The sequence below is a fragment of the Spinacia oleracea genome, chromosome 3 (genome assembly GCF_020520425.1).
Source record: "Spinacia oleracea cultivar Varoflay chromosome 3, BTI_SOV_V1, whole genome shotgun sequence".
In the NCBI taxonomy this organism is placed as follows: domain Eukaryota; kingdom Viridiplantae; phylum Streptophyta; class Magnoliopsida; order Caryophyllales; family Amaranthaceae; genus Spinacia; species Spinacia oleracea.
This window is the reverse complement of record NC_079489.1, coordinates 129,385,866-129,410,981: the sequence shown is the minus strand read 5'-3', so window position 1 is coordinate 129,410,981 and position 25,116 is coordinate 129,385,866. Positions and strand designations below refer to the sequence as shown.

General features: G+C 36.4%; 2 protein-coding genes across 3 annotated transcripts; both read left to right on the top strand.

The window, feature by feature from the left end:
- Positions 1–9,008: 9,008 nt before the first annotated feature.
- LOC110779173 (protein ALP1-like) lies at positions 9,009–10,343 on the top strand. Its single transcript, XM_021983707.2, has one exon. The coding sequence runs from the start codon at positions 9,009–9,011 to the stop codon at positions 10,341–10,343; it is 1,335 nt and encodes a 444-aa protein (XP_021839399.2).
- Positions 10,344–11,452: 1,109 nt separating this feature from the next.
- LOC110779171 (MLO-like protein 10) lies at positions 11,453–20,019 on the top strand. Of its 2 annotated transcripts, XM_021983705.2 has the most exons (15): positions 11,453–11,894; positions 12,307–12,364; positions 12,552–12,751; positions 14,158–14,274; positions 15,597–15,657; positions 15,790–15,878; positions 16,840–16,914; positions 17,017–17,105; positions 17,210–17,259; positions 18,122–18,162; positions 18,249–18,422; positions 18,831–18,866; positions 18,961–19,028; positions 19,178–19,238; positions 19,351–20,019. In XM_021983705.2, exons 1-15 carry the CDS (start codon positions 11,736–11,738, stop codon positions 19,726–19,728), a joined length of 1,656 nt encoding a protein of 551 aa, XP_021839397.1. In that variant the 5' UTR covers positions 11,453–11,735; the 3' UTR covers positions 19,729–20,019. The 2 variants fall into 2 exon arrangements, with proteins under 2 accessions (XP_021839397.1, XP_056696763.1); XM_056840785.1 differs by lacking the exon at positions 12,307–12,364 and having other exon boundaries at positions 11,754–11,894.
- Positions 20,020–25,116: the final 5,097 nt, after the last annotated feature.

Here is a 25,116-nt window from a genome sequence, read left to right as displayed (position 1 = left end):
TGTTTTATGGATTTGCTAGATTAGTCAATGGACTTTATTTATTAGATCACGACAAACAAGTATATAACATAAATACCAAAAAGGCCAAAAAGAATGATTCAGATCTCACCTATCTGTGGCATTGTCGATTAGGCCATATAAACTTGAAACGCTTAGAAAGACTTCAAAAGGAAGGAATTCTAGAACCATTTGACTTAGAGGATTATGGTAAATGCGAATCATGTTTACTTGGCAAAATGACAAAGCAACCTTTCTCTAAAGTTGGAGAAAGAGCAAATGAACTATTGGGTTTAATCCATACAGATGTATGTGGACCAATGAGTACAAATGCTAGAGGTGGTTTCAGCTACTTTATCACTTTCACTGATGACTTCAGTAGGTATGGTTATGTCTACCTAATGAAGCATAAGTCTGAATCCTTTGACAAATTCAAGGAATTTCAGAGTGAAGTAGAGAATCAATTAGGCAAGAAGATTAAGGCACTGCGGTCTGATAGAGGCGGTGAATATCTGAGCTATGAATTTGATGACCATCTGAAAGAATGTGGAATTCTATCAGAACTGACTCCTCCTGGAACACCACAATGGAACGGTGTGTCGGAACGGAGGAACAGAACCTTGCTAGACATGGTCAGGCCAATGATGGGTCAGGCCGAACTTCCATTAGAATTTTGGGGACATGCACTAAATACAGCTGCACTCACTATAAATAGAGCTCCGTCTAAAGCTGTCGAAAAGACTCCATACGAATTATGGTTTGGAAAGCCTCCAAATGTGGCTTTTCTTAAGATTTGGGGATGTGAAGTATACGTCAAACGATTAATTTCAGACAAACTTCATCCAAAATCTGACAAATGTATCCTTGTGGGCTATCCAAAGGAAACAAAGGGGTATTACTTCTACAATACATCTGAGAACAAGGTGTTTGTTGCTCGAGATGGTGTCTTTTTGGAGAAGAATCACATTTCCAAAATGACAAGTGGGAGAAAAGTAGACCTCGAAGAAATTCGAGTCGAACAACAAACTCTAGAGAATGCTCAAGATGACATTCAGGATGAAACTCAGAGATCTTTAGAAGAATCTGGTGAGAATCATGGTCAATCTAGAAATGTTACCCCGCGTAGATCGCAAAGATATAGATCTCAACCGGAAAGGTACTTAGGTATTTTGACGAACGAGAGCTATGACGTTCTATTACTTGAAAGTGATGAACCTGCGACTTACAAACAAGCTATGACGAGCCCTAGCTCCAAGCAATGGCAAGAAGCCATGCAATCTGAATTAGACTCCATGTCTGAAAACCAAGTATGGGATTTGGTCGATTTGCCAGATGGCTACCAAGCCATTGGAAGCAAATGGGTTTTCAAACTGAAAAAGGACAAGGATGGGAAACTTGAAGTTTTCAAAGCTAGATTGGTTGCAAAAGGTTACAGGAAAGTCCACGGTGTGGATTACGATGAAACCTTTTCACCAGTTGCAATGCTAAAGTCTATTCGGATAATGTTAGCAATCGCTGCATATTACGATTACGAAATATGGCAGATGGATGTCAAAACTGCTTTCTTAAACGGCGTTTTAACAGAAACTGTGTTTATGACACAGCCTGAAGGTTTTGAGGATCCAAAGAATGCTAAAAAGGTATGCAAGCTAAAGAAGTCAATCTATGGATTGAAGCAGGCATCCAGGAGCTGGAATATACGTTTTGATGAAGCAGTCAGTGACTTTGGTTTCATCAAGAACGCAGACGAATCTTGTGTATACAAGAAGGTCAGTGGGAGCAAAATTATTATATGTCGACGACATATTACTTATCGGAAATGACATTCCTATGTTGAACTCTGTCAAGATTTGGCTTGGGAAATGTTTTTCGATGAAGGATCTAGGAGAAGCATAGTACATATTGGGCATCAAGATTTACAGAGATAGATCTAAAAGGATGATTGGACTTAGTCAAAGCACTTATATCAATAAGGTGCTTGATAGGTTCAAGATGGCGGACTCCAAGCGAGGCTACCTACCCATGTCTCATGGAATGACTCTAAGCAAGACTCAGTGCCCAAAAACACTTGATGAGCGTAGACGAATGAATGGGATTCCATATGCATCATTGATTGGTTCAATAATGTATGCTATGATATGTACACGCCCGGATGTTGCGTACGCACTCAGTGCTACGAGCAGATACCAGTCAGACCCAGGAGAGGCACATTGGACTGCTGCTAAGAATATTCTGAAGTACCTGAAAAGGCACAAAGATGACTTCCTGGTCTATGGTGGAGATGATGAATTAATTGTTAAAGGCTATACGGACGCAAGTTTCCAAACCGACAAAGATGATTTCAGATCACAGTCTAGGTTTGTCTTCTGCCTCAACAGAGGAGCAGTAAGCTGGAAAAGTGCTAAGCAAAGCACCATTGCGGATTCTACAACTGAAGCGGAGCACATTGATGCACATGAAGCAGCAAAGGAAGCTATATGGCTAAGGAAGTTCATAGGTGAACTTGGTGTAGTCCCCTCCATTAAAGGACCAATAGCCCTGTATTGTGACAATAACGGAGCTATTGCACAGGCAAAAGAGCCTAGACACCACCAAAGAGTCAAGCATGTACTTCGTAGATTTCACCTTCTACGAGAGTTCGTTGAAAGAAAAGAAGTCGAGATAAGCAGGATTGGAACTGATGACAACATATCAGATCCATTAACTAAACCTCTGCCGCAAGCGAAGCACAACTCGCACACTGCAGCTATGGGAATCAAGCATATTGGAGAATGGCTTTGATGTCTCTGTTTAATGTTTTAAAGTTTTAGAATTTAAATCTTTGTAAAACATTATTGGTTAATCATTCACAATAAATGAAAAGAATTCATTTTTCCATTTAATTTGTGGTTTATTAAATGATGAGTCCCTTCAACTTGACGATATATTCAAGATAGACTGTCAGGACCAGTCCTGTGACTAAGAAATGTCTATCAAGTGAACTTGAATGTCAAAGGTTGAAAATGGTCCCTAATCGGAGTTTTCTATAAAGTTGGACGCATAGAAAACGTTAGACGATTAGAATGCAAGATGACTAGTAGTTCTGTTTCTTGAACTATGTGGACATGACAATGTCATAATCATTTGCATAGATACTTACTTTGGGAAGACTAGTATCGGACAAGACCTATGAAACTTTACTGTAAGAGATGAAAATCTGTCATAAGTAAATTTCATTAAATTATTAGACACTAAATCCTCAATACCTGAGTGATTTGAGATTACTTGTTTGAGAACTGGTTGCTTTGACGTTGACCAACCGTCGCACCGTAAAAGGAGGCTATAAAGGCAACGCTCAGGTAATCACCTATCAAACGAAGTCTAATCTCAAGATCGCAAGATTGGGATTGTCCTCTCATAAATCGGGATGAGATGCTTAAAAGTTGTACAAGGCCACTCGGAGAGCTAGAAACTGTGAAATGCATGGCCGTGCTCGGATGAATCATAGGCTATGATTATCTGTTTATTTGATCAGTTGAACTCTGAAACCGAGGAACACCTCTGGACATAATAAGGATGACAACTCTTACCTTATGTTCAAGAGCAAGCATCGAGCGACAAAGGAATTAGGAAATGCACACTTGTCCCTAAGGACAAGTGGGAGACTGAAGGAAATAATGCCCTTGGTCCAAGTATGCATTCTATGATAAGTCTAATAAATGCGGTTCAGTATTAATTAAACAAGTTAATAATTCAGTGAGATCAAGTGAGCTGAATGCCTAGCTAGAGGCCGCTTCAGTTCAAGTGGAATTAATGATATTAATCCACAGCTTACTCTTGACTGAACCCGTAGGGTCACACAAATAGTACGTAAACGGAACAAGTATTTAATGGCATTAAATACTCCATCTATGAATATTCGGAATCGACGGATCTTGGTTTCAGTGGGAGCTGAGATCGTCACAAGCAAGAAATGAATACTCCGGAAACGATGATATTGCCGGAAACGGAAATATGGATCGTATCGGAAATATGAATATTATCCAAGTCGTAGATGTTGCCGGAAACGGAAACATGGTACGTATCGGAAAATATTATCGGAAATGGAAATATTGCCAGAATCGGAAATATTGCCGGAAACGGAAATATTGTCAGAATCGGAAATATTATCGGAATCGGAAAATAATTCCGGAAACGGAAATATTAAATATTTGTTCGAAACGGAAATTAATTCCGGAATCGGAAATGTTAAATATTGTTCGTATCGGAAATGAATTCCGGAATCGGAAATTTAATCGGAAGCGTATCGTACGAATAAGCATCGGACGAGGCCTGCCGGACGAGGGCCCAGCACGAAGCCAGGCCATCGCCCAGCAAGCCAAGCGCGCCACACGAACAGCCAAGGCCACGCCAGGCCCAGCGCAAGGCCAGGCCCAGCAGGCCGTGGCAGCGCGCACAGCGCGCGCAGCGCGCGCAGGAGCTGCGTGGGCTTGTAGCTCGCGTAGGCCTCGCTGCGTGGGCTGCTGCTCGCACGCACGCGCATGAGCGGCCCATTGTGGCTGCCGTGTGTGTGTGCGTGAGTGTTTGTGTTCATGCACGATTCCTAGAACATGCAGAGTTCGGTTAATGATTAAATTCCTAATTCTATTTGATAAATTAATTAATTAGAGTTCTTGTAGGATTCTAGGTTTAATTCATTTGTATCTGAATAGGATTCCAATTCCCTTTCCATACCCCTATAAATATGTGGCTTGGGCTCACAATTTATAACGAGTTTCAAAGTATTCAAAGTGAGTTTTTGAGAGAAAAATTCAATCACACATCTTGCTCAAAAGTGCCGAAAATTCTAGTACCTTAAGGGCGATTCTAGTTGGTCAATCTTAAGGCGGATCCGGACGTGCTGTGGACTATCTACGGAGGGACGACACTTGGAGTCCTAAAGACTTGTTCTTGTTCGGTTCGGGCGCAGCTAGGGAAGGCACGCAACAAAGAGTATGCATCTAAATTATGCTATATGATTATGTGTAAATAATATGTATTCCTGGGTTAATGGTTGTTTCCGCATGATTTATGTAATATCATATGTATCATAACCTAACACAAGGCGCCTCCAAATAGTGCCCACAACAATAGGCCGAGTACCACCACCAAGCTTAACAAGTGGCGTAAGAGGAGCACTAGCAATATATCCTCCAAGCTCACGAGGACACTTTCCAGCAAGAAAGAGATTAACTACCTGAGTAATAGCATCCACCAACTCATCAGAAACAGCTACAGCAGCACCACCCAAGCAATCCAAAAGGTGTTGAGCACGCAAGCCATCTCTACCGCACGAAGTACCACGCGGAAAGCCCCTAATCTGCTCCAACACAACAGCGGAGGAAGCAGTAAGGTGATGATCAACAGGGATATCCGGTAAGGTAGGGACCGAAAAGGAAGGGTGTTTTGCTTGCAAAACTGCAAGAGTAGCATCACTGTAAGGGGTAAGACCTGAGGACGAAAGAACTATAACAGCAGCAGTGTAATGACCGTCAGAAATCTTTCTCTTGCATTGCTTAATATTACGCTCCGCCAAATCATGGTCTTCGTCAACATCCAATGGAGACACGCTAGCCAATGTGTCTATGACAAGTTGCTCAGAACCACCAGGCTCACCCCAAGAACGAATAGCAGAGGTGATACTCTCCTCCTGTCGTCGCCGCCTAACACCAGAGGAACACTCACGATTGCTTCGAAGAGAAAAAGTCTTGAGGACACAAAGAGGTAACACGAGCAACTGAACCCAACAAGTGATGTCATCTGGCCTACAAATCACCTTATCGAGCGCCCCTTTTAGAACTCGCGAAAAACCCAAACGACATTTGGGAGGGATGGATTTCACAGAATGCAACCGCTTAGACAATAAAGTGTCTAGAAGAGCAAAATCAAAAGAAAAAGGATGTTCTCGAGGCGCATCAGAAGTAAACAGCTCGGAAGTAGGAGCTTGTGGTTTTTGAATACCGTAGAGAATAAAACGAATAATACCATCCCCAGAATTAGGTGGGTCCACAAAAACAGTACTAGAACCACTGTCATGTCGACACCTAGTACGATGAGTATGTGTCTTGAAACAACCTCCACATAGCCAAATTCCCATACGACGAAAGGTCATTTAGCCGTAGAAAAAACCTGCAAATTGGTAGTAAGGGAATCACGGGTTACATCCCGCACACCAGTGCAACAATGACGATCCCGTAAGTGAGTGATCAGAGAACTCCTCACCAAACCACGCCCACCTCCATCCTGGCACCCGCTAAGACCCACAAAAGGGCAATGAAACTTCTCCACGGAAGCCGCCATATCAAAGCACTTCAACCAAAGAGTAACACCAACGTACCCACTACCAAGCACACTTACAAAGACACACAACACACCAACACCACACCAACGAACGTCGCCAGAAACTGATCGGAAACTGCTCAAGAAACACGACTGAAACCTTCCCGAAAATGACCCAAAACAGCCGTCCAACCCGCCGCCTGAACCACAATGAACACTCGCCGGAAAACCGAACAACAACTGCCAAGAAAAGCTAACCAAAAACTGAAACAATAACCCCACCGGGACAACACCACCACACCGAAACACCACTGAAACAACAACGACCACCCGCACCAACACAACAAACCTGCGGCACCAAACGAAATTGTTGAACCCACGCTGCACCACCGGAATAACCTAAACACCCACGTTGCACCCACGCTGCACCCACGCTGATTATAACGCTGCACCCATGTTGCATCCACGCTGATCGAAACACCACAACACAGCACCACCACCGAACAACACCTCCCTAATACTTGCCTGAACGACGCTGCACCTGACCGGAAACACAGCACCGCCGGAAAACCCGTCGAAACACAAAAGAACTTGATCGAAACAGAACTTGATCGAAATATGGTGCACCTGATCGGAAAATGCTACCAATATCGGCTGGCCTGAGTACCCTTTTGAACCCCCTTTAAAAAACCTAAGAACCGCACTGAAAACCGCACAGTAAACCGCCTAAAAGCCGCCGGAAACCGCCTGCAAAACGGGCCAAAACTGTGCCAAAACCTCGACCTGAAACTGCACCAAAACCTCAACCAAAAACACCGTGGAACCGCCCTGCAACTGCCTGAACCTCCATGAATCCCTGACCTAACGAACAGCCGCCGGAAAATCCCTGTATTCCGCTGGAAAATGGACGTGGAACGCCCTAAACCCCCATATTATTGTTACTGTCATTATTATTATTAGTGTGCTTGCGTATTTTTAAAAAATAAAATGGACCCTAATTACTATTCTCAAAATTTAGAAAACAACTTTGATGATTTTGATCTTAACTCTGACAACAATCAGCATCCCGGCTATGATTCTTATTCGTAGGGTAATTCTTCCTCTCAAAATTTCCAACAATCTTTTTATGCTAACACTATTGTTGACCGTGAAGCTATAGAGGAACGTGTTATGGAGACACAGGAACCGATCATGACACATCCATTGCCCGTCAACCCAAATCAACCAATTAAGGTTGCATCTCAGTCTCGAAGTTGGTCGATTCAGGAGGATGAAGCTCTGGTTGATTCCTACATTAAAGTTTGCTCCGATCAGATTATAGGCACCAACATAAGAAAAGCTGATATTTGGAGGCAAGCTGTTGCGCGCTATAGCCAAATTCAAGTAGGTAGACCGTACGAACTTGTTGTAAGAAATGAAAAATGTTTAGAGAGTCGTTGGGGAAGGATGTCTCCTGACATCATGTGTGGGCTGCTAGTTTTGAAAAGGCTGGTAGGTTATTTGCAAGTGGGAATAATGATGCGGACCAAGTTGCTACCGCTCACCAGTTATTTCGCACAGAAAACAAAAAGAACTTCACATTGATGCATGCTTGGAAGATGCTTACTAAAGAAAACCCAAAGTGGAGGGTGATGATGAGGTGGGGTATGTCAAAGACAGAGAGAGAAACATACGATGCCAGCCTACCAATTTCTACTGAAGAGAGTGATGGAAGTGGCAAGAGAACTAGAGTTGATGATGATGATGGTGACACCGTCTTGCCAAGTGGTGGGAGCTTCGTATCTGGAGGTATATCTCGACCAGATGGTGTAAAGAAAGCTAAGGCCAGAAGGAAAGGAAAAGGGGCAGAATAATCAGAGGCAGTTTCGTCTTTTGGAAGTCGTTTGCAAGCTAACACTGAAGTGAGGAATAATGAGCACAAACTAAATTTAAAGAGATTCGAGCAAGCAGCAGAAAAGACTATAATGAGGAGGCGACAGCTTGAGATAGAGGAACAGAGAATCCAATTGGATAAGCAAAAAATGAAACATGATTTCTTGCAAACATTGGTGTCTAAGGCTTGTCTAACTCTTGATGAGGAAAAAGTTAAGGCAAGATTGATGTTGGAGTTTTATGGTGGTGATAATTAGCAAAGTGTTTAATGTTTAGTTTATTTCATGTGTTTAAATTTTATGTCACAATCTAGTTTTAATAAGTTTTGAATAAGCTTGTATTAATTCGTGTTGTGCCTTTAAACTTGTATTAGTTTGTGTTATGTCTTTAACTTTGTATTGTTTTGTGTTATGTAATATATTATATTACTTTTTTATTGCAAAGTAGTATTTTACACATTGTTGTTATTATATTATAAGAAAGTACAATATAATCTTATCAAGAAATCCATAAAATCTTATCAACCAATAGAAAATCTAAGAAAATCTAAGAACATCCAATAACATCTTATCAAGAAAATCTTATCAACAAAATCTAAGAACATCCAATAACATCTTATCGAAAATCTAAGAAAATCTAAAAAAATCTTATCACGTATTCCATACAATCCTATCAACCAATCGAGAATCTTGGAAAATCTTAGAAAGTATAAGAAAATCCAATAAAATCTTATCACGTAATCCATATATTCTTATCCACATTACTCTTTAAATACACACACATTATCAAACTCATTTCTCACACTCACTTCTCGTTATCACACTCTACTATATCTCAAAAAAATGTTTTTTGAATACAGTTCAAGCTCAGAATCTGCTGATGAAAATCCATACGGAGAAGTTGATCGAATGGTTGACGATTTTGTCACTAATCACTTACCAAACACATTCTTTCCACGAGGTCCTAGAATTCAAAATGAGAATGATACCATTCCGATTCCAGCAGATAGAAACCGTGAAGAAGGGCATAACCGCTTGTTTAATGATTACTTTGCGGAAAATCCAGTATATTCATACAAGCAGTTTCGTCAAAGGTTTCGAATGAAAAGACCTTGGTTTTGCCGTATCATGAACAAAGTGGTTGAAAATGATGTTTTCTTGCAACAGAGAAGAAATGCTGCCGGAAAATTAGGGTTATCAGGATTGCAAAAATGCACTGCAGCTATCAGGATGTTAGCGTATGGTTTGGCTCTGGATGCAATTGATGAATATCTGCGAATGGGTGAAACAACTTCAAAAAAATCATTATTACATTTCACTCAAGGGGTAATCAAGCATTTTGAAGAGGATTACCTAAGAAGTCCTACTGATGAAGACTTAAGGAGGATCCTTTATCAAAATGAAATGCGCGGATTTCCAGGCATGATCTATAGTATTGATTGTATGCACTGGGAATGGAAGAACTGTCCTACTGCATGGAGAGGTCAATACCAAGGACGCAGCGGGAAAGCGTCCCTAATTCTTGAAGCTGTTGCAGATCAAGATCTATGGATTTGGCATTCATTTTTTGGTATTCCTGGTTCATCTAATGACCTTAATGTTCTGCACCGTTCTCCTATTTTTGATGATGTTTTGACAGGTAAGGTACCTCCTATAACTTTTCAGGTGAACGGACATGAATACAACATGGGGTACTACCTCACAGATGGTATTTATCCAAATTGGGCTACGTTCATTCAAGGATTTTCTCGTCCCCAACTTGAAACAGAAAGGTTGTTTGCTAACAGACAAGCGCATGTTCGTAAGGATGTTGAACGTGCGTTCGGTGTTTTGCAAGCAAGATTCGCCATTGTACGACAACCATCTCTGGCTTACGATGAAGATATATTAGGCGATATAATGAAGGCTTGTATCATCTTACACAACATGATAGTTGAGGATGAACCAGATATGTATGTCCGAGCTGATGTATTACGAAGGTACTATGAAGAAGACCTTTCGAGCTTAACCGCAACAGTGAATAATGGTGAACCCTTTGAGTTCCAGACTGGACAACCCTTCTCCATTAACGCATTATTGGGGAGAATAACATCTTTGAGTAGCAGTCAAATTCATCACTCTTTGAAAGAGGATTTAATTGAGCATAACTGGCAAAAATATGGAGGCAATAATCATTAAACTCATGCCTCGAAGAAGAGTTGTTATTTTAGTGGTTGCGTTTGATTTATCGTAATTTTTTTTAATCATATTTTGGCTTTATGATGTTTTAGTTTATGACATAGTGTGTTTAGTTGTTGTAATGTTTTAGTTATGCGAAACTTGTCTTGCTTTAGTCCATCTATTATGTATTTTATTCAATTATGTCCCTTTATTTTATTTAAATTTATGAAATATTTTCAATAAAATTTATAGTATTAAAAATAGATATAAAAATAACGTAAATAAGATAATTAACGTAAATTAAATAAGTAACGTAAATTTATCTTAAATTAAATAATTAAAGTAAATAATTAACGTAAAATAATTAACGTAAAATAATTAACGTAAATTTATCTTAACTAATTGTTAAAATTCATTTAAGTTATTAATATAATTGAATAAATACAAAATGGATGGAGTATGTGGGAAATAGAAAGTGTGGTGGGGTTTAGTGAATAGTAAAAGTAAAAGTGGTGAGGAGTTTTTTTTTTTTTGCTCATTGGTGGGATGAGTTTGTTGTAACAAAATTTGTATGTGAGGAAAGTGATGTGGAGGAGTAAGAAAGTGGTAGAGAGATAGTGGTGAGGAGTTTTTTTCCCCACTAGTGAGAGTGGTCTTACAAGAGAAAAAAAAAAAATTCAAGCTCATCCCTAGTTAGTCTTCTAGCTATAGGAGTTCCACCCACCTTCTTTAAATGGACAACCTTCACTAAATTGAGTAAATTCAAACCATCACATTCTAGCTCTATATGACGAAGCCAAGTCTTCTAGCCAAGTTTACTCCCAATTATAAATGAGATTCAATGTCAGACTTTAAACACAAATCTCTTAACACTTTACCAACTAAACTAGTTAACCTTCATAATATCTCCATTATCTCATTGTCCTCAATCTCTGATATGGAGTATATTGATTAATCTTATTCGTAAAATGATCTCGTTATATCACGGGACAAAAAGACCCTACAACTAAGGAGTGAATGGGGGTAGCGAAACCGACCCCACACTTTGTCATACTCATTTCATTTGTCAAATATTTTCAACACACAATTAATTTAAATAATTCAAAATCATGCACTAATTTCATTCCCTTTTTGCATATTCATTTCCATCCCTTTAACTTGTCTTATACGGAGTAGTCTACTGGTCTACTATGCACAGAAGTCCCTACTGTCAATCGTCAGTTGTCACCCCCCATTCCATCTCTCTCTCTTTTCCAATTTTGCAACCAAATCTCCCAATTACATTTTAATTTGGGACCCACAGACCAACCATTCAAACTCTTGAAAATTTGAGCAAAGAAAATCATCAAAGACATGTTCTTTCTTTGTTAGCTCTGCTAAAGTTTTGATCTTTTTGTTAATCAAGTGATAATGGAGGGAGAAAGCCATGGTAGTAGTAGTACTCCGAAACCAGAGGAAATTGGAGAGAGAATGCTTCATCAAACACCCACTTGGGCTGTTGCTGGAGTTTGTGCTGTTATAATTCTCATTTCCTTTGTTCTCGAAAAGGGTCTTCAAGGAATTGGAACGGTTTGTCCTTTTTCCTTTTTTTTTTGTTTTTTCAATTTCTAGCTTTTGTTTGGTAGTAAATTTGCAGTTTCCTTCTATTTTTTTAGTTTCTTTTTTCTGTATTTTTGAAATTTATTAATGGGTTTAAACAGTTTTTGTATCTTTTGTTGTACTAGATTATATTTTCTGTTGCCATTAGCTTAATTTTTAAGATTTGAAATGGTCTGGTGTTGTGAGTACCTTATGATTCAATTTGTTCTTTAAGGTCTTCTTTTTTACCAGTATATCATGTTTTAATTTTTAATTTTTTCTGTTTAATTTTTTTATTAACGTGGATGAGTGGGTTTCCCTCTCGTAGTTTTGTAAATTGATTGCCATTTGCTAGTAAAGAATAGTGGAATTGCTGAAATTGAGGTTGAATTTGCTTGTTCAGTGGTTAACAAAAAGACAGAAGAGGGCACTCTATGAGGCCTTGGGCAAGGTTAAAGAGGGTAAGAAGATTATGTTAATGTTTTCTTTTTACCAACTTTTCAATGGGAGTAACTTGTTAATGTCAAATTTGGCTAGAAACATATATTTGTGGTATACTATTAGTAGAATTTATGATAAATTTTGAAGTTCCTTTGTGATAAAGTTATTGGGTGATGTTTTTATTAAAGAGCTGTGTAATCTTTGTAGAGTTGATGGTTATGGGATTCATCTCACTCCTCTTGACATTCAGTCAAGGTTACATGGCCAAAATCTGTATCCCAACCAGCTTTGCAAACCACATGTTACCATGTGAACTTGAAGATCATGGCTTTGTTGAAGAAAATCGAAGGAGGCTTCTATGGAACAAGCGCCGTATTTTAGAAGGCTCCCATAATAGCTGTCCTGCGGTAAGAAACTAAGAATGTTCAGTCATGGGTATGTTAATACTTTTTCGAAGTTGATTGCTTAACTTTCTAAGGAAAGAGATTGATATCAGGGTTGTTTTAAAGGTGATTATGGTTTGCTTAGATGTATAGATTATAGTTATGGTGAATTGGGGATTATGGTAATTGGAGTGGCATGTTGCAACTGTGTAGGTTGCATTTGTTTAGATAACTATTTTTGTCGGTTAATATCCTAGGGAGTAGAGACTAAACAGCAATTTTTAATCTGGATTAAGGATTTAAGGTGTAGTTGACTAACCTTTTTTATACTGATTGATTTAATTATGATATCTTAATATCTTATAGAAGTATTATATTGGAGTGAATCAATTGAAAGGTTACAGTTTTTGAAAATCTGCTTTGCTGTTTGTTTGTATTGGTCGGATTCCACTTTCCAAGTACTTAATTTAAATAAGGTGCATAGTTTGTTCAATGTTTTATCGCTCAACGTAATTGTTACATTGTGCCTAATGTAATATTTAAAGGCACTTTATAGTAGTTGGATTATTCTCATACCCTACCCAGTATCCGACACTAAGTCTAAGTAGCGGTGCTAATTCCTCTCTTCATATACAAAAGAACATAAATTATTCTAGTGCTATTTGATTATTGTTTCTGGACCAAGGGAGTTTGGTGTAGAATTATCAAACGACAATCTAGGCCACAGCCAAATGCTGACCTAAGAAGGACATTTGCGGAGTAAATCTGTATTTTAAGATTTATAACTCTGGTACAGTTTCTTGATTGCCTTAATGACACTATGGATCCATGATACTGGCCAACTTGGTGGAATCTTAAATAGTGTTGGAAATTTTATAAATTACCTTGATTCTTGCAAACATGTGGGTATCTTTCGATGAGTGAGGCGCGATGGCATTGCTTGTTACCAATGTTGTAAGCCTTACATATTGCCGAACTTCTGACCATCATTGATGGTGATGCATCACTGCATCAGCCTACTGTGTCCCTTGATTGCTTATCATAATAATCACAAATATGTTCCTCGAATCGTGCCAGTCATTGACACCAGCAGATTGAAATATCAAATTTGAACCAACACTAAATAGGAGGAAGATTAAATAGAGAAATGCTAATTTAGAATACTATTATGAGTCTGAAGGTCAGAATAATCTAGAGCCACCCCAAGTTTTAATTCGGAATAGTATGGCGTGTTTTCACTTATCAGTACAAGCTTTTATCTGCAGCATCAGTCTCTTGACTCCTGAGTGCTGAATAATTTTCTGGGTGCACAATAACCAAGATTCAATGATCTCAAGTCAACTAGCATGTTATTTTAACTATATTTTGTATCCATCCCTTCCTATCATTTGGTAGTTCTGTAACACTACTGTTTTCTTCTCTGCTAACAGGATCATGTGCCACTCATTACAGTTGATGCTGCTCATCAGCTACACATTCTCATATTCTTTTTAGCAGTCTTTCATGTGCTATACAGTGCAGTAACAATGATGCTTGGAAAGCTGAAGGTAACATCAGAGTCTTTACTATTTTGTGGAAGTGGTTGGTCATATGTTAACTATAAAAGTACCTGTACAATTATTACATTTGAGGTCACATCCTAATCTGGAAAGCTCTGCATTAAGCTGTTGTTACTTTTGTTTTTAGGTGAGAATTAGGACTAAAAAAGTAGATTCAAGAACTTCAAATTGAGATGGCAATAATAAGCAAGCTATTATGTCATTAGCTTGCCTATTATTGCCCCAAAAATGGTGATACATTTATCCTAAGTCAATGCATGAACCATTTTCAACTGCAATCTTCAATCACGATTGTTACTACTAGATCACAACTGCTATCATAACCAATCAACCCAACATTACTTATGAATAGTCCCTTTATTTTTTGTTTGCGGTGAATTATGTAGGGTCTATCATGTAGAAATGGGGTGGCAACGTTTACTTGGATTCCTTACTAGCATGTTTGAAGTGTAGTTTGGGCCTTCATGTTAAGAGTATAATCCACATGTGTGAGTATGGACTAGTTATCCCACATTGAAAAAATAGAGAGAGATTGACTAACATATAAGATCGGTGAGTTACTCCACCTGTCACCAATTGCTTTTAAGATGGAAACCCGTCACCATCGGTGAATATCTTCTTTTGTATGGGAATGTGTATGGCGCGATGCATTTATCATGGCATCAGAGCCAACGGTCTTGTCCCATTGTTTGTCCCAAAAAGGGATGGCCCAACAATGTTGAAGGATTTGCAATATGGAAAAGTGTCAAAGATCTGTTTGGAGCAAGTAGCCTAACATAATTGAATTCCCCAAGTAGGGGCTTAACTCAAGTAATGCGAGGGGGAGTGTTAAGAGTATGGACTTGTGTATGACCCGATGAATTTATCATTCCTGGTAATAATTTTTTAAAATTTGGAGTGGTAATTGCAAAAGTACCTGTAGCTCCACCCGTGGCGAGTTCGCAATTTCAGTGTCCATTGTTGGATATAAGTGGTTACATTACATCTTACTGTGCCTTATTTGTAAGATGAATGAAAATATGCTTGATGCCAGGTGTCTACCTGATCGCCTGGAAACGGTTGTAATGGTTCATATGGCTCCTTTCATTAGCTAAATTCCGTTTTTTCAGAAGATTTCCCTTATCCCGTGTTACATTCCTGTGGTAAACCAAATATTGCTACGAATTCTCTGTTTGACTTTTAAAATGATTGTTTGTGAGGCAGTGACTGGCTTTTGATCTGTTGATTCCATTGGAAAAGAAAGGGTAGCTGCTAATGCTGAAATATGTGTTGCGTGATGATTCTCGCCACTTATATCTTCTTTTCTGCAGATTAAAGGTTGGAAGGAATGGGAGCTTGAAGCATCATCACTTAACTATGAGTTAAGAAATGGTAAATTGTTTCTTGCCTCATAGGGCTGCATTCATTGTTCCTGATTTTGACTTTTTATTGGGTCATTATTTCTCCATGATATGTCGATGACTACCATGATGACTATATTCTTTGATTATCAATATGTATCAGATCCTTCAAGATTCAGGCTCACACATCAGACAACTTTTGTGAGAGCGCACAACAGCTTTTGGACAAGGATCCCATTCTTCTTTTATGTGGTAAGAATTTGGTTAAAAGCCATTGTAGCATGTTTTAGTTTGACATTAAGAAGAACAGTCTTCTTTCCTTTGACCCTTTTCCTGTGTTTTTGTGTGTGTGTGTGTGTGAGACTTGCATACAGATTGTTGAAAGAGGGTTGATATCATTCGATGTTATCTTTCCAGTTTTGATTTATTTGTTCAAATAAGCATATATCACCAGAAAGAGTGTTTAATGGATCTGTACTTCTGAATGCAGTAGAGATTCAGGAGGGAGAATAAGTTGATAGAAAAAGGTGGGTAAAAGTAGAATGTTAACTTCGTTACACCAAGTTGGGACAACAGGAGTACTTTTCTTTGAACCTTTCTTCCAGTTTCAAACTCCCCTCGATTCTGTCAGTCACAACTCACAAGAATGTGTTTTAGCTTTTTCTGTTCCAACATCCGTCAGGTCATTTGTTGAGTTAGTCTACTGTAATGTGATAGTAATTAGTGGGGTATGTTTGTTAGTTTAATGAGAAAGTATATGTGAATAATGTTATTGGGTCTAAAGGAGTTGTAAGAAATAATATAATATTAGTGGTTTCTTTCCATCGAGGAAGTAACTACTCTGGGATGCACATAAATAAAAAATGTTGCAATCCTTCTGGAACAGAAGGAGTAATAAACAATCAAAAGCAAGAGGATGAAGAAGAGTGCAAAGAAAAGTTGGAAGTTTTTCTGGGACTCAGATGCTTTAATACTAGCCTTATGTTTTCTAGATTTTAGAGCATTGCGGTCTCAAACAAGGAAGTTAGATGTTTGAAAGAAAGATCAAAACTTTTGGTAGAAGGACCAATGATTTTAAAAAAATGGTTTTCTTGGCTGGAAGTCGAGGACCTATTATGATGAATGCTCTTACCATTTTGCTACTACATTTGTCAGGCATCTACCATGAGGTTTTCCTGCTAGCACTGTAATTAATTCTTACATAATCGTGCAGGGATGTTTTTTCCGCCAATTTTTCAGATCAGTTACTATGGCCGACTACCTGACGTTAAGAAACGGATTCATTAATGTGAGTGCCTCTCATAAATACTTCATTTATCGAAGTTGTTTTACCCTCATTCATGTAAGATCCTCCTTACATAACTTGAATTTCTGCTGGATATGGCTTTAGGCTCATATAGCTCAAGGAAGCCAATTCAACTTCCAAAAGTATATCAAAAGGTCACTAGAAGATGATTTTAAAGTGGTTGTGGGTGTCAGGTGAGGATTCGGATATGGAGTAGTTGATATGGTTTCGACAAATACAAACCATCATTTGTCATTCAAATTCAAATTTTAACTCTTTCCCATCTTTTTGTTTGCAGTCCAGTTCTATGGGCATCTTTTGTGATTTTCTTGCTTCTTAATGTAAAAGGTAAGCCACGATTCTATCAATTTCTCCATGTACCGCTCCTACACGTGTCTTGTACTATGAAAATTATAATTATTGAGCTATGACAGGAAATCATAATTTTAGTACATATTTTTGGTAGATTATATATTTCTTATTTCTACTAGCATATACTACCTCCGTTCCTAACAGTTCCTTACACTTTGGTATGTGTGTCCAAAGTATGAAAATTTTGACCGTAATTTTACATTATTATATACTCCCTCCGTCCTGGAATACTCGAAACGCTTTCCTTATAAGACCGTCCGGGATTACATGCAACGTTTTTAAAAATGGAAACTTTTATTAATATTATATCAATTTCTCACTTACCAAATGACCCACCTACTTCCCTACTCCCTAAAAATAAACATTAAAAAAATTCACACATCCCACTATCAATATTAAAAAAACACCCCACTACCAACTACCATCTAATTAAATAATAAGTCAATTACAATGCATAAACTCTATGCCGGTCAAACCGTTTCGAGGATTCCGGGACGGAGGGAGTACATAAAAACATTATAACGTGAGATCTTGTTAGATTCATCACGATACACATATTTAAAATATCAACTTTTAATAATTTTATATCATACGGAATTAGGTATATTAATGGTCAAATATTGCACTAGAGTCGTGCAAATAGTGAGTGTAAAGAACTTTCAGGATCGGAGGTAATACGAAGTAATAGTTAGATTAATGGTCAAAGTGGATATATTTTTTACCACAAAAACCATATATGGCCTAGTTTTTACGGGATGGAGGAAGTATCAACTTTCCCATTTGCTTACTGATTTCTGTAACTCGACATTCTTCCACACTGGTGGTGTTGCATTTGCAGGTTGGCACACACTTTTTTGGGCATCAATACTTCCGCTGATGGTAAGACACTGTTTCAGAAGAACATGGATTTATTGAACATCTCCACTTTGTATAGAAGGGACTTCTAACACTACAGTTTTCTTAAGGTTATTTTAGCTGTTGGAGCAAAGCTGCAAGCCATTTTGACCAGAATGGCTTTGGAAATCACAGAGAGGCATGCTGTGGTCCAAGGGATTCCTCTTGTGCAAGGTTCAGATGAATACTTTTGGTTCTCTAAGCCTCATTTAATTCTGCATCTCCTCCATTTTGCTCTATTTCAGGTATTAAACATTTAAACTACATCTCATCTTCTTTCACACACTCATTTTGGACGTATTTGCAACCTATGATGGTTTATGTGCAATTTAGCTAGTGGGTTGGAGGATCCGTGGTGGTCAATCTATTTTTTGGGTTTGACATGCATTTGTGAAATAACTTTTTATGGGCTTTGGTGAATTCAAGTAGTCCGTGAGTCGGGTTTCAGGACAACCAGTTTTTGACAGTTCTAGAAAAAACATGAGACTTGTGCATTTTTCTATAGTTGCTATAACTTTGTAGTGTCAACTGTCAAGTTATGGTGGATCATTTTCTTCGGCCTCAACTCTATATCTGTTTTAACATCTGAAATCTGATTTTCACATGGAAAACTATATATCTGACGGTGACGTATTCTGTTTTTGGTGATGCAGAATGCATTCCAGATAACATATTTCTTGTGGATACTGGTAATAAACTTTCTTTGAAATACTACTCTACACAAATACACCAAAACTCTAAAGATACTTACTGAAATACTGTTTGTTTGTTTGTTTGTTGTAGTATGAATTCGGTTTGCAGTCATGTTTTCATGATAGACACATCTTTGTGCTTGTCAAAATAGTTATCGGGTAAGATCTCAACAAATTCTCTTGTCGAACGAGTTCTGTAAACTATCTTATCTTATATAAGATGAAAAACATTAAATTGGCCATTATTTGTCATTGGTGTTGCATCATCTTCTCTCGTTGGATTAACGAAGTGTAATTTGGGATTACAGGATTTGCGCTATGGTTCTATGCAGTTATAGCACTCTTCCAGTTTATGCTCTTGTGACCCAGGTATTGCCATACTTTCTTTAGCTCTTAAGTCATCTAACTTAATTCTGTTGTAATATTTTCTGACAACTTTGATATTGAAACTTGGTGATGAAAACATACTTTCAATGTATAGATGGGATCGAACATGAAGAAGTCTATCTTTGATGAGCAAACATCAAAAGCCCTCATGAAATGGCACATGGAAGTTAAGAGGAAGCAAGAGAATACAGAGAAGTCTCCTTCTACCCGAACCTTAGGAGGAAGCTCGAAGAGATTAAGGAACTCTTCGAAGGGGTATTCATCTGGACCGACCTTACACCGTTTCATGACAACAGGTCATTCAACTAATTCATCATCCTATGTTGAGCTTCATGAGTCTGATGGTGAAGGTGAAGGTGATGAGATAATTAAGATTGATGATAATCTCGTCGAGAATGAAATGACTGTATTGTCTACTCTGAAAGAAACTAAGCAAGAAGATGTTCATTTAGGCAAGTCCGGGCCAAATTGACAGTATCGGAGAAGTTAACTAGTTTTGTACACAAGTATTTTTGGATTTATTTTTCTTAATTAGATAGTTTGCTTCTATTAATTAAGGCGGCATACAAATGTAATGCTTGAAGGTTTGGTTAGTATAGCTTAGAAAATAGGACGCCTTTACTCTTTATGCTCTTGGATACTGTAGTAGTAGTTTCCTGTACATCATTCATCATTATCATTACCCCATTGCCTCAAAGAGGCTCCCGCAAGAAGCGGGGTACGGGGTGTCGGACGTACGCAATCTTACCCCTACAATTGCAGAGAGGTTGTTTTCAATTGACCCAAAAGCAGTAACGGAACGACAATCAAACGACCATCTTCTACTTCATGGAAATGAAGCGAAGAAGTTTTAAGGGCCATTTTGATTTAGTCCATTTATCCCACAACCAAAAGAACAAAATGAATCTATGGCTCCATCGGAAAGAGACCTTAGTAGTTTCTTGTACATCTCAACATTACATTATCTATGAATATCAACCTCGTGAATCACCAATCCTGCAGGTCTAATAATATCTATGGATTATAGTAGCCTTGAAAGGAATAGTTTAGGAGATTATGTATAGTAAGGCAGAGGATCAAGTGAAGTTGATTAGCTTTTTGAAGGAATTATATCTTAATCGTTCTAAGCTTCTTGTCAAATTTTAGGATCCCTTTGACTATTATTTGTTTGTGCTCGTCTCTTTTGGCTTGAAAGTTGAAACTATATATATCCAAGAGTTTAGAGTGAAACCGTAGTAGTTCTAACTTTTTCAATTTCGTATCAACAATAGATTATGGAAATAATAGATACCATGTCATAATAATTTGATAAAAATGAATTTTGGATATTTTAGTCAAATCGGTATACTCTATATTCAATAATGGAAAATATTTATAGTCAATATTTTGGTCAAATTACCATATTATTAAGCATATAAAACATGTATAATAAGTGCTTAGTAGGACTAAAAATGCATAATGTATGATTAAAAATGTGTAATAACTTTTGCCGGAGAAATTTTCAATTAAATATTCTCTAATGCAAAGCATTGTTGTTAAGAAATTGTTGCTTCTTTCTCTTTTTTAACATATTGATATTTTGTTATTTTTTTAACATATTGATATTTTCTTCTCTTTTTTAACATATTGATATTTTTCTTCTAAAATTCTTGCACTTTCACTACAACAAATAAGATTTGTCGCCCTCTTTGGTTCAAATATCGCCCTCTTAGGCTATAAGGGCGACATAAAATCGCCCTCGTCACCATATCTCTTTATTCTTTGCATGCAGGTGTTATCAAAGAGATTGAGCAAGCTACAATTCAATATGGGTTCAAATTTGCACGTTCATCACCACCTATCTCTCATTTGTTTTTTTTTTTGTTTTTTTTTTGTTTTTGTTTTTTCAGATGACACTCTCTTCTGCTTTAAAGCAAAGTTGTCTTCTTGCCACATTATGAGAGATTGCATTGACTCCTTTTGTGGCATGTCATGAACAGGGCCGGTTCTGACATTTTAGGGGCTCATGATGAATCACGATAAAGGGGTTCCAAGGGTGTTCTTATATATGGTGCAAGGTCTTAAAATACCCACTGTATGTCCATATTATATATGGAGTGTCGAGTATATTTATTTCTCCTTTAAATATTTGAATCGTATTTCAAAACATATACGAATATACAATGTCATAAAACAATTAGTTATGCAAAATAAAATATACAAATAATACTTACTACGTATTTCTTAATGACACAATGTTTAAAAATGTACACATAAATATTTTGTTTAAAGAACCCATAAAAAAGAAGTCCATTTAAAGAAGACGTGGATTGATATCAAAAGAAACAGAGAAAATCAAAACTAAAATCTACTCTGCAAAATATCACAATTGCTTTTCAGTTGTATGTGGAAAAAATTCGGCTATGGGATTTCGAACCCCTATTGCCTGCCAAACATTAAATAGGATTCAACCAACTATTCACCAACATTTTATGGTTAATATCTGTGTTTATTATTTTGATCGATAAACTTTTAACCCAATTGTATATTTTGGGGACCCTTGCCCTCTGGGACCCTGGGAGGCCGCCCCTCAAAACATCCTCCAGGGTCGGGCCTGGTCATGAGAGATGATAAATTTTGACAAGTCTTGCGTGATCATTAGTCCTAACACACAATCTTTGTTCATAAGAATTCTCAGGAGGCCTTTGGGAGTGAAAAGTAATGCTCAATTGGGAACGTAGCTGAGGTGTCCAATGGATGTAGATGGAAGAACAACTTCAAAGCTATCTAAATCCACGATAAGCTGTTGTAGAAACTGAGCTCTTGAAAATTCATGCATCTGTCACAAGGAAGGAAGACTGTCTTTATTAATGGTATTCTCGTGGATCTCTTGGCCAATATCCTTTCTCTTTATCTCATTCCAATAGGTTTGGCTAAGAAAATAACTTCCACAATTATGCGGTACTGGTGGAGCTCTTCTATGGACAAGAGACCTATTTTCTGGAGAAAATGAAGTTTTGTTTAGGCATAGGTGTGATGGAGGGCTAGGGATTCGAAATATCGATGTTGTCAATGTGGGTATGTAATCTCCCGTAAATTTATAAAGTTATTAATATATTTTAACGATGAATTAATTATATTTAAATAAAATGTGTGAATTTTAGTAATAAATATATATTTAATGTATATTTATTTTATTTAAATAATGCTTTATAAATATTTTAATGATTTATTGAAATCAAACATTTTTAGAATCATAATTCGAAAACGATTTGAAACATAGAAACAATTCGGTTTTAGAAAGTAGTTCTAATCTGGTATGGATTAAACACTCTTAAAAGTTGAAAAGCAATCCTAATCCTAGCCCAAGTATATTCCTGAGCCCATCTATATAATATACTAAAAGAGAGAAAATCAATGTGGTGATGACAAGTGTCACTCATTGATTCGCCTCTCTTTTTAATTAAAAAAATTAATTAATTTTTTTAGGGAATTAGAATATTTTATTTAAGGAAGTGTATTATTTATTTTGATTACAAATCTAAAGATTCTGTTGATAGTATACATTCTAAAAATATTTTCCGGCAAACAAATCAATTATACGGAATATATATTTCAGTTCATTATCATATTACGAAATATGTTTTAGCTTATAGTTCAATATCATATTACGAAGTATGTTTTCAAAGTACAGTTTATGAAATTATTCTCTACAATTTAAAGAAACAATTCTGTAACTCTTCCCAATGTAAGACCACCACCCAAACCAATGCAAATCGATCTATAACATCAAAAACAAAAAAGTAATTCAATACCAACAATGTCAATAATCCATAAAAGAGCTCCATTGTTCAACATTAAACAACACGAGGAACAACCGAACAAGGTTGCAAGAAAAGTTGTTTATTTTTATTAATAGCGGCATAACGCCTGTTTAATAGAATCAAACAACTAAGACACTATTTATTTTTAATAGCGTTTGTTTAATAGAATCAAACAACAAAAAATATTGCATACTAATTATTTACGTTCAAATAAATTTGAACTATCTAAACTATTGTGCAAATAGTTTGTCGTATCTAAATAGATTAAACAACACGAGGAACAACCGAACACGGTTGAAAGAGAAGTTGGTTATTTTTATTAATAGCGGCATAGCGCCTGTTTAATAGAATCAAACAAGTAAGACACTTTCTTTTTTATAGAGCCTGTTTAATAGAATCAAACAACAAAAAGTATTGCATACTAATTGTTTACGTTCAAGTAAATTTGAATGAAATACTTATTATCTAAAATATTGCGCAAGTATTATGTCGTATCTAAATACATTATAACAAAATATCAATATTGCAAATATTGTGCGTAAGTATAAATTTATTTGTCGTATTTAAGGAAAAATAAGCATCTGAAATATATTGTTGGTTGTTATAAATCGTAAATATTCTTTTGATATTGAATATCTTAAAAATTTACATATAAATGTAATCATCAAGATTCCATTCTTAAAGTTCATATAATTATGTAAAAATAAATAAGTTTGTTATTTTCCTCAAACTAAAAATCTGACTACATGGTGCTGACAAGTATACCTTTCTCTTTTATTTGCTCATTTTATAATACAAAATATTACATTACACATAAATTAATTAACAGATTTATTGTCATATTAGATTGAATGCATTATATTTCATGGTAACAATGACTTATCAATATGGAAAAGTAATTTAAAAAAAATTCAATGTTTTACGTACGTAGGAAATTGACACCTAATATCTTAATTATATGGAGTACTATCTAATAGAATTGTATCTTATCATGTATATTTTTCTTAAATAATATATCATAAATATTTTACTATGGAATAAAATTTTATGTAATATCTTTATACACAATAATATCATTGACAACATTACTAACATATATACGTACTTATTTAATCCATTATGCAATTTTATTGTACATTCTCAAGTCTTTATAGAGTGGAACTGAATATCTATACATATTTTTAAAATAAGAATTATAAACAAGCATCATATTATTGTTACTAATAATATGTACTCCACATTGCATAATAATTTCTTAGAGGGAATAATTTATGTAAAAGTACACAAGATATGAATCTTAAACTTAAATTATTTTTATATTTGATAAAATGCACTACTATAGAAAAACAATTAAATTTTAATGAAAGTTTGCGATAAATTAAAATTAGTTTATCTTCCCTATATAATATAATCAATGAATGAAAATAATTTTTGTCTATCAAGGAACGAAAGAATTTTAGCATATACTACTCTTCGTTCTTTTGAGCGCTACTATGTTATTCATATTGACCAAAACCGTGGAATACTCAACAACCGATTTGACAATATAACAGTAAGCTGTTAGTAATAATTTGTTAATGGTTGTTTTAATTTTTATTATTAACCTTTTATGAAGTATACAATGGAAACATATCAATAAAATACGAACAATATATCCAAATAAAGTAACTAATATCTAAGATATTATGACTTTATGAGAAATATTATTCTCAATTGCATGACATTATTATCTACAATATCTACATATAAATATGTTAAATCATAATTAAAATAAAAAAATCGGTGGAACAGATTTAATGAACAATCCTCTATCTCCGCCCTGTTTAGACGGGAATAAGTAGTGGTTTGATAAGTGATGAACATTTATACAGATAAAATAATATTCTCCATGGTGACGTGGTGGGTTTGGTTTTGAGTTTTAGCCAATGTAGTTTCTTTCTTCATAAACACAATCCACGAAGTACAACCAATTTTTTAATTTTTATTTTGATCACATAAAAAACAAATGGAATAAAGAAAAATGGAGGTAGGGTGCATTCTTTTCACCTTACTAGTTG

Coding starts and splice junctions, on each gene's coding strand:
- LOC110779173 (XM_021983707.2), top strand. CDS start 9,009: ATGTTTTTTGAATACAGTTCAAGCTCAGAATCTGCTGATGAAAATCCA.
- LOC110779171 (XM_021983705.2), top strand. CDS start 11,736: ATGGAGGGAGAAAGCCATGGTAGTAGTAGTACTCCGAAACCAGAGGAA. Junction 15,658..15,789: donor TAACTATGAGTTAAGAAATG/GTAAATTGTTTC, acceptor AATATGTATCAG/ATCCTTCAAGATTCAGGCTC. Junction 17,106..17,209: donor AAAGTGGTTGTGGGTGTCAG/GTGAGGATTCGG, acceptor TTTTGTTTGCAG/TCCAGTTCTATGGGCATCTT.